The following is a 17,698-nucleotide window of genomic DNA, read 5'->3' on the forward strand; positions in this document are numbered from 1 at the left end:
TGGAAATAAAATGGAAATTTCTTTCGAAGTGATAGTGTCCAAGACCTTGTTGTGTAGGTAGGGCCTATATGTGATATACAAATGATGACATGAATTCTTCTCATGTCCCTAGAGAATGTGATTGACCTTTAGTCTGTGGTCATTGTTGTTGATCATTTTGACCAAGTGTATCCACCGAGATAGTGTTTGCCTCCATTTATAACAGCCACAATTAATCATGCCAAGGAGAAAAGGCCTTATAGCTCCAAGCTTGTTGTTGCATCCTTTTGTATTCACTTCATTCCCGCAAATGATGCGTGCAGCCACAAATGAATGAGCATGTTTCACTTGAGGACCCATTGGGGTCATTGCTCTCCTTTCTCAGCGAACATAGCTGGGGTGAAAGTCCTCAACAAGCTACGTACAACCCCCCCCCCCCCCCCCCCCGTAAAAAATACAGTGAAAGAGCCTATTGTGAAGGAATTAACCAGTAGGTGGTAGTCTGTGTGTCTATTACACGTAATACTGTCCATACTGTCCGGAGAACATACTTGTCTCATTGTTGACAGAGAGAATGCAGTCAACACAAAGCAGCGTACACCTTTCAAACGTAATCAATCTTCAATGTGTGATATGCCCTTTGATCACTGCAGACTCAACAACAAGGCTTGCATATCAGCGGGTTGAGAAAATCTCTTGCCACGTGTGGCTTGCTATAGCGTCAGTCTTATATGAGCAGTAATTGTGGGTGGCCTCTACACAAAAATAATCCCTAATGTACTTCATTCATTTTTGATGTGATTACGATTACAGATAGCCTAACTGTATCACTCTAAAGAAAAAAAAAAGTATAAATTCAATTTTTAGGCTTCATCCAATTATGTACATATATGTTTATTTGTTGTGAGATTTTGAGTATGATATTAGCCTTGTGCAAATTTTACCTAAAACAAAAAGTGTCATGTAGTGTGGAACAAATTTTGGTCTGTTTTTGCACAAATGCTGATGGATTGAGTCCTGCAGTACTTGAACTTACTGTAGTTGCTATAACTGTGACAGTATACAGCAAAATATTACATGAAGCTAAAAGTTTTCGAGGGTGCAATTTCTACATTGATTATTAGGATATGTGTGAAACAGCAAAACTGACTTTATAAAACTCTTTCCATGTATGCAGTTAATTTTAATGATATCGGAATCATATTGTTGCCTCACATGTTGCAAATACACCTGACTGTTGGCTGCCAAACTATGCACTCAATGATAGACGTGCTCCATCCAAAACTTGACTGTGAAGTACAAACAGACAAATTTCTTTAACTGTCATTATGTGTATAGTCTCACATTATGAAAGGCATTAAGGATAGATAGGGATTAGGAGGGTTATGTACATGTTATTCCCAGTCACTGAATGATAGTTTCCACAACATTCTCTGGCAATGATCTATGAATAAGGCAACACAGCTGGAGATGTTTTAATCCCCAAAAGATAATTTTACTCTTTCACCATGTTATGAAATGAAGAGAGCAAGGAAAAGGCTGCTACCTCGGTTACAAACATCAAAGTGATCATCTCAGAAATCAGACTTCTCCGCAAAGCTTTTGTCTGTAGTATGCACACCTAAATCAATCATCACAAGCGTGTTTGCATGTTTTGAGTCCGTCCCTTCGGGATTTGATAGAGTCATACCAGTATGGAGGGTTTGGATGACATGCTGTAACATAAGACCGAGGCACGGTTGCTGAAAACACAATAGGATTTAAAGGGTAAAGCGATCTTTTTGCAGGCCGTGTCAATATATTTGTGCAGTAGGTGATCTCAAACTGATGAGATTCTGGCTTTTGATCATGATGTAGTCACATCAGAGCAAGAATGTTGTAGAAATATGATAGGTATGATTTCACAAGAGTGTAGAAAAAAAAAGATTGATTGAGTTTTAATGGTTCTTCCCATCTGGTACTCTGTAGTGTGCTGGTGGGTGGGAATGGATTTTGCCAGCTGTATCAGTATCTCTGTGAACATGAGTGTTTGATGTGTATGAGTGTATGTCTGGCATTATATTTCATCTCACATTTTCTTTCTATTGAAAATAGAAACAACAATATATTTTCTTCTCACTTTGCAAGAAGATATTGATATACTTTTTGTTATAGTATTCAGTGCAGTTGTGAAATACTTTATATATTGTGAGTATACAAATAGGGCCCTACACATGGATATCTCTCTGATGAAATAAGGCACAATGAAGAGGAATCATTGTAAAAACGAATGATGTCTCAAGTCATTTGACCACATGTTTGGCTACCATGCTAGTTGACTCGATCCAAAGGGCAAATGCTCCTCTATTTGTTGCCTCAGATATGACACAGCTTTGGCTTTAGTTTATCAGATTTCACACATTCTTTGAGGTTTTTGCTGGAATATTCCCCCCCCCCCCTTCTCTTACCCGATGATGTTGATTGAAGTCAAAGAACATGTGACAATTTCTCTCAACCAAATTGCTGTCATATTTGTTCAGCAAGATGTGAAAACAGTATTTAAATTTCCTTGAATACTTATGAAAACTGGAGATCAAAGGTACTGGTATTCAAAGTTACTTGTGAAATGTTGTGCATCATCTTCGAGTCAAACTTGGATATAAAGGGAATTTTGAATCCTGACAATGTACATTAGCATAGAGACTATGAAGTGAAAATAAGGAAATTGATGTACAGTATGGCAGATAAGTCTTCACTTTTTGGAGTAAGGTTTTTTCAAAGAGTAATTGTGAAAAACACATGCGTTGAAACATGGTTAATCTTGCATTTGTAAGGAGATACCAAGAACTTCATATTTAGAGTGCATCTGTTGAGATGTTCCTTGTAAAATACATTTATTTATTATCAGTGTGAACTGTGAGGCAGTGAATGCTAGAGGGAGACAAAAAATAATCTGTTGCTTCCTGGTATGATTATTTGAAAGATGCAATTTAACTTGACAGATAGTGTCATTAGTGGTTTTCCAGATGTACATTGTATGTGGCTATCCATTTAGGCTAAGGCATGATCAAACAGAAGAAACAAAGCTCTGTTTGCAGATGAAATGAATTTTATTTTAAAGTAATACAGGAAGTGATGCAGAAAAGGGTTAAAAAAAACAGAAGGCTGCAAGTGAAGTAAGTACACGATGTATATCATCCAAATAGATTTCTTCCCAGCATTCCTTGCAGTTTCCTGTTTAGACTGTCTGAAACCCTTCAGACTCCGAAGCCTCGGCTGTCTTTAATTAGACTCCTATTTCGAAAACACCTCGTCCCTTTGAAGCAGGATGGCTAAAATCCAGATCCTTTTGTTCAGAGGTGTTGGGTTCAATAATTTTCAATGGCAGCTCCGCAAACTTTTGACTGCAGCAGATCGGACCTCTCAGCCATTGTATGGGCTCTTACCACATCTATTAATAGGGTGTTGCTCGTGCCTAATGTGGTATTCACGTAGATTAAGGAATAATGTTGCATTTTTGTACTCTCCTCTTTCTTCTTTTTTTTTTTCCTTGGGGGTGGAGGTTGAGGGATGGAGGAAACATAATTGGGGGCAAGGGATTTCAACAAATGGCCTATTTTGAAAGGTGTTGGTAAACATGCCCTCAGGAACTGCTTATAGCACAAAGTGAATACAAGAGATTCCAGGCTGAAGGAAGCACACAAGGTCCATTCCAGACTAATAATATAGGCTACAGTCAGTTTGTGCAAGAATCAAGATTCATAGAGGTTCACATATCCCACACATCTACATATTTCCAGTAGTCACAAAGAAAACCTCTGATTCAAAGATCCTAGTTAATGACTTATTTCCTTAATCTGTCCTTGAATATGCCGTAAACCCAGATACCAGCAAATCATATTAAAAGAAATCATGCTGAGAGTTTGTCCAGGGGTACATGTTTATTATGATGCTGAAAGCCAACTGCAATGACTTATTGCTATAGAAAAGTATACTAGTAGGTTTTAGTATCATGTAATGTGTATCAGGTAAATGAAATGCTTGCTTCATATACAATTGTAGTTGAATATAAACCACTGCTGCTACTTTGTGAAATTTGTTTCAAATACATTTCTTATCAATGTATATGAATGTGTGTGTGTGTGTGTGTGATATGCCTATATTTTTTTTTGAATCTGCGTATATGACACCATCAATCTATTAAACTTTTATGGAATATATATGACCCCCTTTATACACTGTAGCTCTAAATTGGGTTGATACAATCGTATACCAGCCTAGAAATGGTATGAGCATTGGATGAGATTCACCTGCTGCATGCTGGAGTGATTATAATAGAGCTACTGTTAACTTGTGATACTGTGACTGTAGATGCATTCCTAATTGGAAGAGATTTTTCCCATTTTTGACAGCGAGCAACCGTGATGTGAGGGAGGGATCACTCTTGTGTATAAAAGGGAAGACAAAAACTTGGCCGGTGTGCATCTCAATAGCTTTGCGTGAGATAAGCATCTTCACTGGTGTCGCAGCATGCTCTACAAACATCCTTGACAGTGTTACCATGACAACCGCCTTGGTTCTGTGGAAATTTGCACAAGCATTACCAAGCTTTCAAAAATCTGATGCATGCAAATCAAATTCCATCAGTTGGACTTACATTGTGTATACCAGGTTAATGGTTGAGTGAAAAATCAGTAGATTAATAATTAAATCTAACTCTTTGGAATCAAATGATATGAGAAAAATACATGGATTAAAAAGGTGAAATCATTACCAAGAATTCCACATGTTATTGTCTTTATTACTAGTAGTAGTGACGATCAACTGGATTACTGGTAGTGTGAAAATTAGTGGCAACAAGATGATTGGGGGATTTACATCATCATAATTATGTTGGACCCTCATCAGGCAGCTGAGTTAAAGCCAAGTGAAAAACACATTAAAAGAAAAATCACATAGAAGTGCATTTTAAGAAATACACACACACAAAAAAGACGATATACACTGGTGGTATTTTGCTGCATTTCTGCCAACGTAAATGCTCACACAATTTTGGTAGTGCGTCTTTTCCGATAGGGCACAGACAGCTTACAATCGGTTACTTTCGTTATCCTAGAAATATGTATAATGCTCATTGAAATTAAGTTCTTTTAGCACACAAAAACTGTAAACATTTTGTTTTTATGCCTCCGCCACGAAGTGGTGCCGGAGGCATTATGTTTTCGGGTTGTCCGTCCGTCCGTCCGTCCTTCCGTCCGTCCGTCCGTCCGTCCGTCCTTCCGTCCGTCCGTCCGTCTTTCCGTCCGTCCGTAATGAATTTTGTGGACAAGGTAACTATCAAAACCTGTTGAGGTATCCTAATGAAACTTGGCATGTATACTATTAGGGGGTGAAGTTGTGCCTATCAACTTTTGGGTGCACGTGCTCAAGGTCAAAGGTCAAAAGGTCAAGGTCAAATACATAAAATTTCACTATTTCCACCATATCTATGCAATGCCAGAAGATATTTTCTTGAAACTTAGTGTATACATGTATTACCCAATTTAGATTCTCTGGTGAAAGTTTGGGTCATGAGGTCAAAGGTCAAAGGTCAAAAGGTCGAGTAAACGTATTAAAACTTCTTTTTTTTCTCTGTAAATTGGAAAATTGTTCAAGGTATCTTCATGGAACATAGTATATACATGTACTGACTGGCAGTGATTATCTAGAGAATGTAGGGTTCATGGGGTCAAAGGTCAGGGGTCAAAGGTCAAGTGCAACACTTCAAAATTTTACTATTTCCCTCATGTTCATGCAATGCCAGCAGGATTATTATTTTTTTTTTTTACACTTGGTGTATGCATGTGTAACCTAATTGAAATTCTCTGGAGAGTTTTTTTTTTTTTTTTGCCTCAAAGGTCAAAAGGTCAAAGATCAAGTGAAAGTGCTGAACTAACTTTTCCTCCATATCTCAGAAGTGGCTCAATTTATCGTGAAATTTACTGCATATTTATGCATATTCTACCTGAAAGTGATTACTAGTATCTTATGAATTTTAGGGTCAAAGGCCAGATGAACATGGTAACAATTTACTATTCAGTACAGAAATTGCACTCTCTCTCCATACCGGTACCATGAAAATTACTCAATGCATAAATGTATGAATGGGTCAAAGTCAAGTTAAAGTCCTTAAATCCCCAAATACATGCTCTCCTTTTCATCCAATTAAACCAAGGTCAAGGGAGGTGAACATTCAACACATTTGTGACAAACTTGTCATTTCAATATTTTGCCAGTTTTGTGAAAATGTAATCACACACTGTCCACATGTACTATCTAGACCTATTAGGAAAAATCATGCATTATGGCGGAGGCATACCAGTCGCCATAGCGACATTTCTAGTCTTTTTTAATTTCTGACATTTTAGTTTGTTCTGATTTTTGCTCATTTTTTTTCCTCTGTAATTCTGTGGAGCAGTAACAGCAGGTTATTTGACATTTGGACTTTGCTTACTGATGTATGGGCTTATTGAGGGAATATTCTTTTCCTCAGTCAAATGCTGCACACAGTGTGTGCACACAGTGTGTGCACACAGTGTGTGTGTTTGTCTGCTAGCACAACTACCTGTTAATCAGATGTAAGGTTTACATCGCACCCCCGCTACAATCAGTGATGTAACAAGGTGCGAAAGCTGGTACACGTGGAATACGATCAACTCACAGCCTGTCCCAACATCTACCTTTGTTCCTCCAAGCTCGGACGTAATCCCAATGTTACAAAGAACAAATGCTAGGCTAAAAATAAAGAAGTACACACACTCTGGACATAGCTGACCAAAGAGTGAAACATGACGTATCCTTTTGTCACAATTGTCTCGACAGGTTTATAGTACATTCTCTCATGTTTACTTTTCATTACTTCGACAGAGCGCATTGGACACCAGTGCCAAAGTGGTACATTTAGCATTACATCATGTAGTTGTAAAATCAGACATTGGTTTCTTTTTAAAACCATGATGGACACGCTCTGAAATTACTCTTATTGCATCTGAAGAAAAGGATTGTCTTTTTTATTACAAGTCTGATATATCATGCCAAGACATTGCATGTAAAGAAACTTGCCTAACTTCAGGATGTCCTTCTGTCCAGCACTTCTGATTAAAGAATGTTTGTGATTGAAAGTTATGGTCTGAGCTATAAAGGAATTCCTGTTCAAGATATTGTCACAACTTTGCATCATATCCATCAAAGTTTTAAAATGTAACAACAATGCAGTTTGATGGCCCTTCACTTTTCAGAATAAACCAGACCCCAGCAATGGAGAAGAATATGTGCTTTTCTGATCTAATTGAAAGTGAATCATCTTCTAAATTTGCACACCAGTCTGCTTCAATTGATGAAACAACCTTGATGAAAGCTCCAATGATTAGTATGGAATCTTTAGTAGGGAATCTTTATTCGTATCTCTTTTGTTGTTCTAGCTTTTTTTTTTAAACCCTCCGAGACCATCAATGTGCAAACATTAAGCACTGTCATGTTGAGTTGAATTAGTTACCATCACCATTGTCAGAGACAAAATAATGGGAAAAAGGTGATCAAGGGACTGGTAAGGTCTGTAGTGGGAGACTAAGGAAGCTTTGGAAGGACAATGACACCAAGGGATGATGGGACGGAATGTCCAAAGATGGGTCATCTTTTGAGAGAGAGAGAGGTGTCATGTATGTGACAGGAAGGGTGATGAGAGAGGTAATTGTTTGCTTCAGGTCTTTTCATCCAGCCGTGTGGTATTGAATTCAGGTGGGTCTCATTCGGGTGTCAGAACTGGCAAAGCCCCCCACCAAAAGACTCGCCGATCGTATGTATGATGGAAGAAAAGGCTCATGAAAAGTAACGTTATAACAATCGAAATGTTATTATATTAGATAGTGTGCAGGAAGTGAAATGTGAATAATGTATGAGGATAATGTCAGCTGTGTATAATTGAATGTTAAAATGTGTCCATGTAGGAGGGGGGTTTTGGCCACCATGTTGAAACGTGAGATTAGTCAAGATGAGAAGTCAAATGGGACACTCTTGTTTTTAAAATGGTAAATGTTATTTGCAAAAACTTTGTGGATGGACGTATCGAATGTTCAGAATATATCTGGGGTTTTGGAGACTTTCTGTCTTTTTAACCTGTCCATTTTTGGTGTTCAGCATGAGAATTTGTTTATCAGAGTGTGACAATAAGTGCATTCACATTGGAATTACTGTGGTATTAGTTACCATGGTAGTAGATACCGTGGTAATTCACTTGGTTCCATTCTTATTCACAAAATACTGTAGTATTATGGAGTGCACATTGGACATGTGCACATCTCCAGCAGGATATAACATGAAGTGTGTCGGGTTGTTGATAGAGACATACACCCTTGTACAATTGGTGTGGTATTTCATGAAATGGTTCACACTCAAATCTTGCATACAGAAATGGGTGTATTCCCTGTCAAGTTTGAATTACAACCCTAAATACTGCAATATATCTTGCTGTATTTTGCTGTATAATGTGCGTTTACATTGTAAACTACCGCCTTATTTCATAGTCAGTGTGAATGCATACTTGAACTAGAGATTGTAATTTGTCATTACTGACAAATTAAGGTGATCCGATTTTTTTTAAATCAATGATTCGAGGTCTGATCGCAATAGGCATGACCATACAGGTTTCATCTGTGTTTAGAGACATTGGCCGTGTGATGTTTGGATTCTCATTTAAAAAAGGGAGTCATATCTGTCATCATTGGTACCAAATTCTGTATACACTAGATAACGAAGATTCAGCAACAAATACATAATTTAGGCATGACCATACAGGTTTCATGTGTGTTTAGGGACATTCGCCGTGTGATATTTGGAATCTCATTTACAAAAGCGAGTCAGACCTGCCATCTTTGGTACCAAATTCCGTATACACTGTAACGAAGATACAGAATGAAGTATATTTGACCATTGACCCCACTTTGCACAGCCAGGATGGCATCTAAGCAAAAAGTGGTTATTTCGTAAAATGATTCTTGTAACATGGTCTTTGCGTGTGCAAAATATGAAAGAGATAGGACATGTATTCACTAAGATACAGAATGAAACATTTATGACCTTTGACCCTAATTTACATACCCAAGATGGTGTCTGACTAAGAAGTTGTTATTTTATGAAATAATGTACGTGACATGAACTAAACATGTGCAAACTTTGAGAACTTTGAGGGTGATAGACGCTGTTTTTCTTGAGTTATTGCAAAGAAAGTTGCAGAAAGAAAGACATATCTCAATACATTGAAGATAAGCTTTAATTTCAACCAAGTTTTTTAACGTGATCCCGACATCGTATGAAAAAACGAAGGGTAAACGACGATAGCCCAAAGTCTCAGCTACAACATATTAAGATCTGGGAGCAATTCACCGAAGCATAAGTGAGCTAGTGCTCGAAAAAGATAGTCATGTCAAATTTCATTTGCAGAAAAACTGCACTCCCTTAGAGATAACACGTCATAATGAAGATACAGAAAGAAGAATATATGACCTTTGACCCCACTTTCCACAGACATGATGGCATCTGAGCAAAAAGTCGTTATTTTGTGAAATGATTCTTGTAACATGGTCTTTGCGTGTGCAAAATATGGGAGAGATAGGACATGTATTCACCAAGATACAGGATGGAACATTTATGACCTTTGACCCTAATTTACATACCCAAGATGGTGTCCGATCACGTAATTGTTATTTTATGAAATAATATACGTGACATGAACAAAACATGTGCAAAATATGGGATTAATAGCCATTGTTATTGTTCATCTATTGCACAGAAAGTAGTAGAAAGAAAGAAAAATAAAGAAAAAATTATGTTATTTTTATAGAAATTTGAAGGAGAAGCATGAAAAAATCAGAAAAAGATAAAGTTAGGAAAGGAGATTCAGACTAACTAAAGAAAAAGAAGAAAAAAAAAGTGTTTAAAAAATTTAAAAAAAAACTGGCAGGGGTGAGCATCGAACCAGGGACCTTAGGATTACGAGTCGGATGCGCTATGCAATGACCTATTTCATGCTCCATAGGCCCTGTGTATTAAGCAAAATGACGCTGCATCGAAGCCACATGCAATTTTTCAACCAAGTTTTTCGACGTGATGCCGACGTCGTATGAAAAAATGGAGGGCACACTTCCGATAGCTCAAAGTCTCAGCTACAACATACTAAAATCTGGGAAAAATTCACCGAAGCATAAGTGAGCTAGTGCTCGAAAAAGATAGTCATGTCAATTTTCTCTGCCAGAAAAACTGCTATCCCGTAGAGATAACACGTAAACTGGTCAAATTTTACAAGGATACTTTCAATCCATTTTTACGAGGTGATGACGTTATCCAATCAAAATGTTGTTTTGATATTAATGAAAGAACATTTCATAAGCTACAACATACTGAAATCTGGGTGAAACTTGGCGAAATTTAAGTGAGATACGCTCGAGTGAATTTGAAATTTGATGACGTCATTTTGAAAATTTACTTGGGCAATTCCGTGGGAATGTGGACATGGCACTAAAATTTCAACTTTATCATATTGCAAAAGAATTACTCATTATGTATTACCCATATATTGAAGTTAAAGAAACTCAAAGAATTATATCAATCGGTCAAATATTTCCCGAGAAACAGCTACAAATGTTGAAGACAATTTTTCAGTCATCCAAATTGCTAAAATGCATGCTTAACTTGATATAATTTTTTTTAATATAAAAATTCTGCTAGCACTTCAATTAATTTATTTTAAAGAAGCAAATTGGTTCTACTTCAGTCTCCCATGAGAAAATTTTTATGCCACCTTCAAAAAATTGTAATCACCACATGAAAGTTCAGCCCTTGAGCCACGTAACGCGAGTTACCGAAACAAGAGATATTTTTCATTCTGAAGGAAGCAGTGGAGGTAATTTGTTGGGAATCATAATTTTCTAAATTCATCACACCCTGATACTGTACACAGGATGTTGACTTGAATAAACACTGTTATCACATTAAAAAATGTCAATGAAAAGTGTAACGCGAGTTACCATGTAACGCGAGTTACCATGTAACGCGAGTTACCGGCATGTAACGCGAGTTACCAACTATAAACACAAGTTTCCCCCAACATAAGCAAATTTTAGCACTTAATTGAGCTAGATTGTGGTGAAAACAATCAAATGCAGTGCCTATACACACTATGCTGGACTGAAACAAAGGAGGGCAGCCTAATAAACTGTGATTAGCATCAAGGCCACTGATCACATGCCACATTGAAGAGTCTAGCCTGGCTTTCACTGCATACTGTACATGTATCCAGCAGTGAATGAGACCATTAGATTTATCTTTTGAATTTCCTGCATCAGTATTACAGAATTCTTATTACAGAATGCTATAAAGCACAGCAGTGTTGGTTCTAATCCTTGTTCGGTGGTCTACTGAAGATGACACCTGTCCGGAGATCAGGAGGTTGTGGGTTCGAATCCTGCTCAAGTACGTATGCCCATGATTTTGTATCATGGCTACTAATAAAACACTGATCAATTCAGTGAGCTTATGAACGTTGATGTTGGGCAATTTGTCAATCAGTTGCAATGAAAACATCTCAACGGAAGAATTTCATGAATTTGAATAATTACGCAGTACCCACTGCATGTTATAAGGATTAGAACCAGCACTTGCTGTCAGGCGAAAGCACGGTGGTCTAGTGGAGATGACACCTGTCCGGTGATCAGGAGGTCATAAGTTTGAATACTGCTTGAGTATGTACGCCCATGACTTTTTTATTATGGCTACTACTAAAACACTGATCAATTCAGTGCTTATTTACGTTGATGTAGGGTAATAAGCCAGTTCGTATATACACTGTAGCTCATATACACATTGGTACAAATGACCTTTCTTTTTTCTCAGTTGGTTCGGCACTTCACTTGTTTTCAAAGCAGCATAATGCATAAGCTTGCATGACATAACAATTTATGGAACTTCTGTTCAAAAAAAGAATGAACATGCATTTTATTAGGGGATCAGAATACTCCCATCAGTTTATAATTTAGCAGGCATCCATTCCATTGTTTTGTATTGAATGCAGTAACAGCTTATTTCCATTTATATTGCAGAATACCATTCTTGCTGTCAGGTGGATGTGCTGGCAAGCATCATTTAGATAAGGATCGCATGAATAATCATCACATCACAGATGCTAATATGTCAGTGAATTTACAAACCAAAATGCCTGTTCGTACAAATGATCTTTTTTTGTTCATGCACAAAGTGGAATTACGAACTGGTCTTTTTGTCAATCAGTTGCAAAGAAATGTACTAGTTTTCACTCCTCACAAAGATAGGATTTGAATTTTTGAAAGATTGTAAGCTGTTTTGTAAACTTGTATATAGGGTTTGATACTTTTATGTTTTGTTTTAAAAAGACTTTCAACATTTTTCATCTTTACACTCTGAAACTTACAATGTAATAATACACCTATATCATCTAGTATATATTCAAACATATTCAAGGTCTCTATGAGGAGTGAAGCTCTTATTAGTCTTAAACACACTCTTCTATTGGGTTTATAAGTAAAATATTTGTTTAACATTTATTCGTTTTACTATCTACACAAATAAGCATCTCTCAGATTATTCAACACAAGATTCAGTGCCATCAGAACAATTGTATGTCATCAATTTGTGTCACCCTGTGTTAGTGGACATAATGTAACACGAGTTACCGTAACGCGAGTTACCGACATAAAGGCTCCCTACATTTTTCCAGGTCATTGTTACTCAACTTTGATATTGTTAATTTATGAGTCCTAACCCACTATCAATTCAAGGTAGGAAAACTTTTATCAAGATTGTCTAGTATGAGGAGACTTTCCAAAAAGAGGTCTTCATAGAATTGACCATGTCCTTTTTGTGTAACGCGAGTTACCGAAATTAAATGATTCAAGAATCCCAACATGTTTGTCCTTTATTTTTCTTTTTGGATTCATTTAGTTGGTGTATGTCTACTTAACCCATGATGAAAAAAGTAACTTGTAGATCCTACCAATTACAAAGATATTGGCACATTATCCCCAAAATGTACCCATTATTTGTAACGCGAGTTACCGTGGAATTGCCCACTTTGTTTACTTTATTAAGAAATTTGATATCTTGTAATCATTTTTTCAGTATCGCCAACCTATGAAATGACATGTACAACTCATCAGCTTTTAGAATATATCAAGAAAATGGGGGGTCACCGTCCATCCTGACGAGTAAAATCCGATTTAAATTTGGCGGTTTTTTGGCATAGTTGCACTGTGTATCCCCATTGACGCACGCGCGGAATTTTGAATTTGACGGGCCCGTATGACGTCATATTGAGTCGGATCGACTTGAAACTTGATAGAAATATTCCTTGACATTTTGGACATCCGATCCGTGTGAAAAAACTGAAAATTTCTATTGCATATGAGCTGTGCGTGCGTATATGTGCGCGCGCGTACGCGTCCGTCCGATTTTATCAATTTTTCAAAAAATGCTCCAAATGGTCTGAAACGTATGCAAAAAAAATTTGAGCTCGATTTGAGCATACAAATATTTCAACGCGCGCGTACGCGCACGTATCAAGAGAAAATGTGAATTTTGAGAATATGAGTAGAATGCGCATAACTTGAAATAAATGTGACGTGAATTTCATTGAAAAACTTCATTCCATTAATGAGATATGATTGAGAATGTGTTTTCATATAATGACGTCATAGTGACGTCAAGGTCGACTGATCACTTTGATTTTAGTTCGATTGCCGTCTTTGGGACACGATACATACATGGTATAAGTTTGAACTTGATAGGCATAGCACTTTCTGAGCTAACCTCTGCACAACTTTTGGGGAGAAATAAAGAAAGAAGAAGAAGAAGAAGAAGAAAGAATCCGTACAGATACAGAAGGTGATCCGAGAGGATACTCGGATCACCTAATTAGAATCGGGTGAATTGTGTGAGTCTCACACTCACACTGACTGCTTGAGAGTTGGCAGCCCTGTGATTAGACATTGTCAAAAGCATTGTGAGATAATGGGGCTGAGTGGTTTAAAGGAAGAACAAGGAAGCAGAAGAGAGAGGGAAACCTATGGGGAGAATTGAAGGGAGCTGTCATACTGAATAACTGGTAGAGTATGAATGGGGCAATGACATCTGAGAGAGAAATATAATATACTGTAGCAATATCATACTGCAAAGAGAGTGACTAATGAGTGTGAGAGTTCTATGTTTGAACACTTCATAGGATTTGAGACTGTAAGGAGGCATGTCAGTCTCTATTGACAGTACATGATATACACCAACACACGGTGTTGACGTAAAAACACTTGCATCTCATTGGTCAAGGAATATATTGGTTACATATTATGATCTTTGATATTGTAATATTAATTGAACAGTCAAATGACTGACATGCATGTAATGATATCAAGTACGTATATGTCTGATTGTCATAAAAGAGACAATAATCATATGAATATCATCAAAGCATGGATTTTGCCAATCTTAGCCATGTTGTTAAGTATAAGGAAATTGTTTGTTTGTTTGTTTGTTTTTGATGGGGGCAATTATATATGTAAGTCTTCAATCACTTAGCTTCTTACCTGCAGGCTTAAAGTTTGCTGGTTGTCAGAATCCAAGCGATAGTCATATTGAAGAAAATTAATCTCTCAGAAGTTGGATACTATGGCTTGCTTTTTAAATCCCTCCTTCATAGAGGAATGATATTGTAGACTTTCAAGCACCTTGCCATCCTATACGTTAATCGGTGTAACTTACAATGATATCATATTAAAGTACTTGTATTTCTTCAATGCTCTTCCTAATCACCAGAGAGAACAGAGACGATACGGGTGGCGGCCCATGAGAAATTACGGGACCTCCTCAACATCCTACGAGGCATCCTGGATAAATACACCGCCCTCAAGTCCACGGACGTGCACACAGCAGCAGTGGTCCTCATTGCTCGTATAAAAGGTGAGGCAGACCCTTGATCTTGTGTACATTTCAGTAGCTCAGCAGGAGTCCTGAGCATTAAAAAAAGACAGAAAAAAAAAGAGATGATTGATTTCTGCTATCTCTGCCTGAACAGATGTGCTTTTCAGTCAAACTGGCTAAAATGAAAAAACAAAACAAAAAATGAGGTACTGAATGTGCCATATATATACAAATGTTGGGGAGGGGGTTATTTTCATGAATTTCATGAGTCAGGTTCTGTTCGTGAAATTAACATCATGTGAAAATATAAACTCTGATCCCATCATGAATGCGACATGCATTCTTACATTTCTCCCTTCATTGCTGTTCTTCATGATTGGGAATTCAACCACTCGCCAAGTTGAAGGGAAGTCCCAATTCACACATACACACACACAAAAATAGACTCGCTGTTGTATTATGGCATTATATACATTGCCTAGTAGCCTTATCCATGAATTTGAGGCATGCTCAAACAAGGATTACATTGTATTGTAATGATTCTATACTAAAACCCTGTAATGTCTGTGAGAGGATCTCTGAAAATCTCAGAAAACTGCCTTCTTGGAAGACATGCTCACATAAGTGCATTTATGGAGAATACACTTCTTGGCATTCTAGAAGCTACATCTGTACTCCACAACTGACACTGTCGTGAGATTCTTTTTTAACTCCACGCACTTCGCTTGTGATGCTGTAACGTGCTGTATTCTTTGCTATTTGCATCCTGGCTAAATGCATTACTTCTGACAGGACTTGGAAAAATACCTGCAAAGTTAAATTTCTACTGAATCTGATATGATAGAAAAATCCGCTGCACTGTTTTTCTGTATCTATTTAAACATTATATGATTACAAGTACAGTTTACTGTGTCAGTGGTATAAAATCTTAGTCTTGAGCCATTGTTTTTCCAGCTTATGTTTATTTTGCTTATACAGGGCCGCATATCTCATGCAAGCTATTACAAAGGAGTACATAGATCACAAGCATGTTAGACAAATATATAGAAATTATTCATTAATTTCTTCCCTCAATAGCACTTTTACTGTCATTGCTTTTAAGTTTTTGTAGAATAATCCAGGAGGCATACATATGGAAACTGTGGGTTATTCATTGTTAATGGATGGGCAGAGCATGCCTGTGCCATACATACTTCCAGACACGCGTCACATGTGGGATATCCGGATATGATTGAAGTAGTACCGCAGGATATCGAGAACAGGATAGAGTGAAAGATATCTTGCATTGCGAAATAAAACCTGGAAGAAAGCTGAAAACAAGCCCTACACAGAACAAATTATATGGCAAGAGTCCAGTATGAACCAGCGAGAAGCACTCTTGAGAGTTTGAACCTCCACCATGGCAATGTGGGGTCACTAAAGCCATTAGAACCAAGCGTGTATCCTTCAGAAAACATCCTGGAGATGGATTATGATCAGGATCACCCCCAAAACTAATCACCTGTTCCTTTTTCCCCCAGCAGACGTATCCTGAAAATGTTATCCAAATACGTTCACATGATTTCACGGACACAAGAACAACTTTTCACAAAGATGTATTTACTAACAGACAAGCATTATAATGAAAAAAAAAGATGACAAAAAGCAAAGAAAACACAACTTTCTTGGCAGAGGTTATAACTGAGGGAAGATGGAGGCACATGAACAGGAAGAAGTGTCGAACGACAAATAAATGCAAGGAAATGATTGATGTTACAAAACTGTATCTGGACTGATTTATCAGCACAATACCATGTAACTAGCAGACACAGACATTAGCTCCACTTGAGACCCGAGGAGCACTCGGTTTTAGACAAAGCCCTTTTTTTCCCCCAATGCCCTTTGCTTGGATGTTTTCCACAAGGTCCATCCATATCAAAATTATGTTACTATGAAAAGATGCCTGATTGCTATGGGATATAAATGCTTTAATAAGAAAACTGAGGTTCATGATGGTAAAAATGATTTTGGAAGCCTATGTTCTGTGTTTACAATGTAAAGGTTCGTTTGACCCGTAAGTGAGATGTTGAAAGAGCATGCTAGCGAACCGTCTGTTTGTGTGTATGTGTGAATTTCTAGCAGTTTGTTGTCAGAGGAGTGGTCTTCCTGATGCAGTATGCAGTTTTGTTATTGCTTATTGGTAATAAAGAGACCCAACAAACGTGAATGTGATATCATCAGGTTTTCCTCAATCCTTTATTGAACGGAAACATGTTTTTTGTTTGTTTATTGGTTTGGGTTATTTTTCTTTTAAAGATTTGGTTTAATACAAAACCTGATATCATCAAGTTTACACCCAAGATATTGAAATTGTAATCCCTTTGATAACATCCCCAGGATGTTGGTGAAACATGAATGATTCAATGGTTTGCATTCCAATAGTATCACTGCAATCTTCTTATGTGGACCATGTGACAATTGGGGGAACGGTTGGCCGGAATGTTCACCACGTAATGAAAACTTGATTCTGGAGCGGAAATTTCCTTGTGGCTTTGTGAGAATATGTGGTTTAAGGGTAAAATCGTTCTTTGCAACTATTTCTGTTGTAAATTGTAATTGCCACTGTTGTGACTGATTATATCAAAGTTTGTTTTTTGTTTTTTTATTGCAGCTGATACAATTTTGTTACGTGATTTTTTCTTTACCTGTATGTTTGAATGCTAGGAAATAATAAACTCAGAGTAGATCAGGTTTGAAGGAATAGAGATCAATGAATTGATACTAC

General features: G+C 37.3%; 1 protein-coding gene across 3 annotated transcripts in view; it reads left to right on the plus strand.

The window, feature by feature from the left end:
• LOC139727965 (rho GTPase-activating protein 45-like) overlaps positions 1-17,698 on the plus strand; it is a 139,416-nt gene that overhangs the window by 84,677 nt on the left and 37,041 nt on the right. For all 3 annotated transcript variants that reach the window (XM_071638938.1, XM_071638939.1, XM_071638940.1), the window contains exon 4: positions 14,830-14,973. In XM_071638938.1, coding sequence (XP_071495039.1) covers positions 14,830-14,973 — 144 coding nt within the window. The remainder of the gene's footprint in view (positions 1-14,829; positions 14,974-17,698) is intronic.

The sequence above is a fragment of the Diadema antillarum genome, unplaced genomic scaffold (genome assembly GCF_040938485.1).
Source record: "Diadema antillarum isolate AM-2024a unplaced genomic scaffold, OU_Dant_1.0 seq00000160_RagTag, whole genome shotgun sequence".
In the NCBI taxonomy this organism is placed as follows: domain Eukaryota; kingdom Metazoa; phylum Echinodermata; class Echinoidea; order Diadematoida; family Diadematidae; genus Diadema; species Diadema antillarum.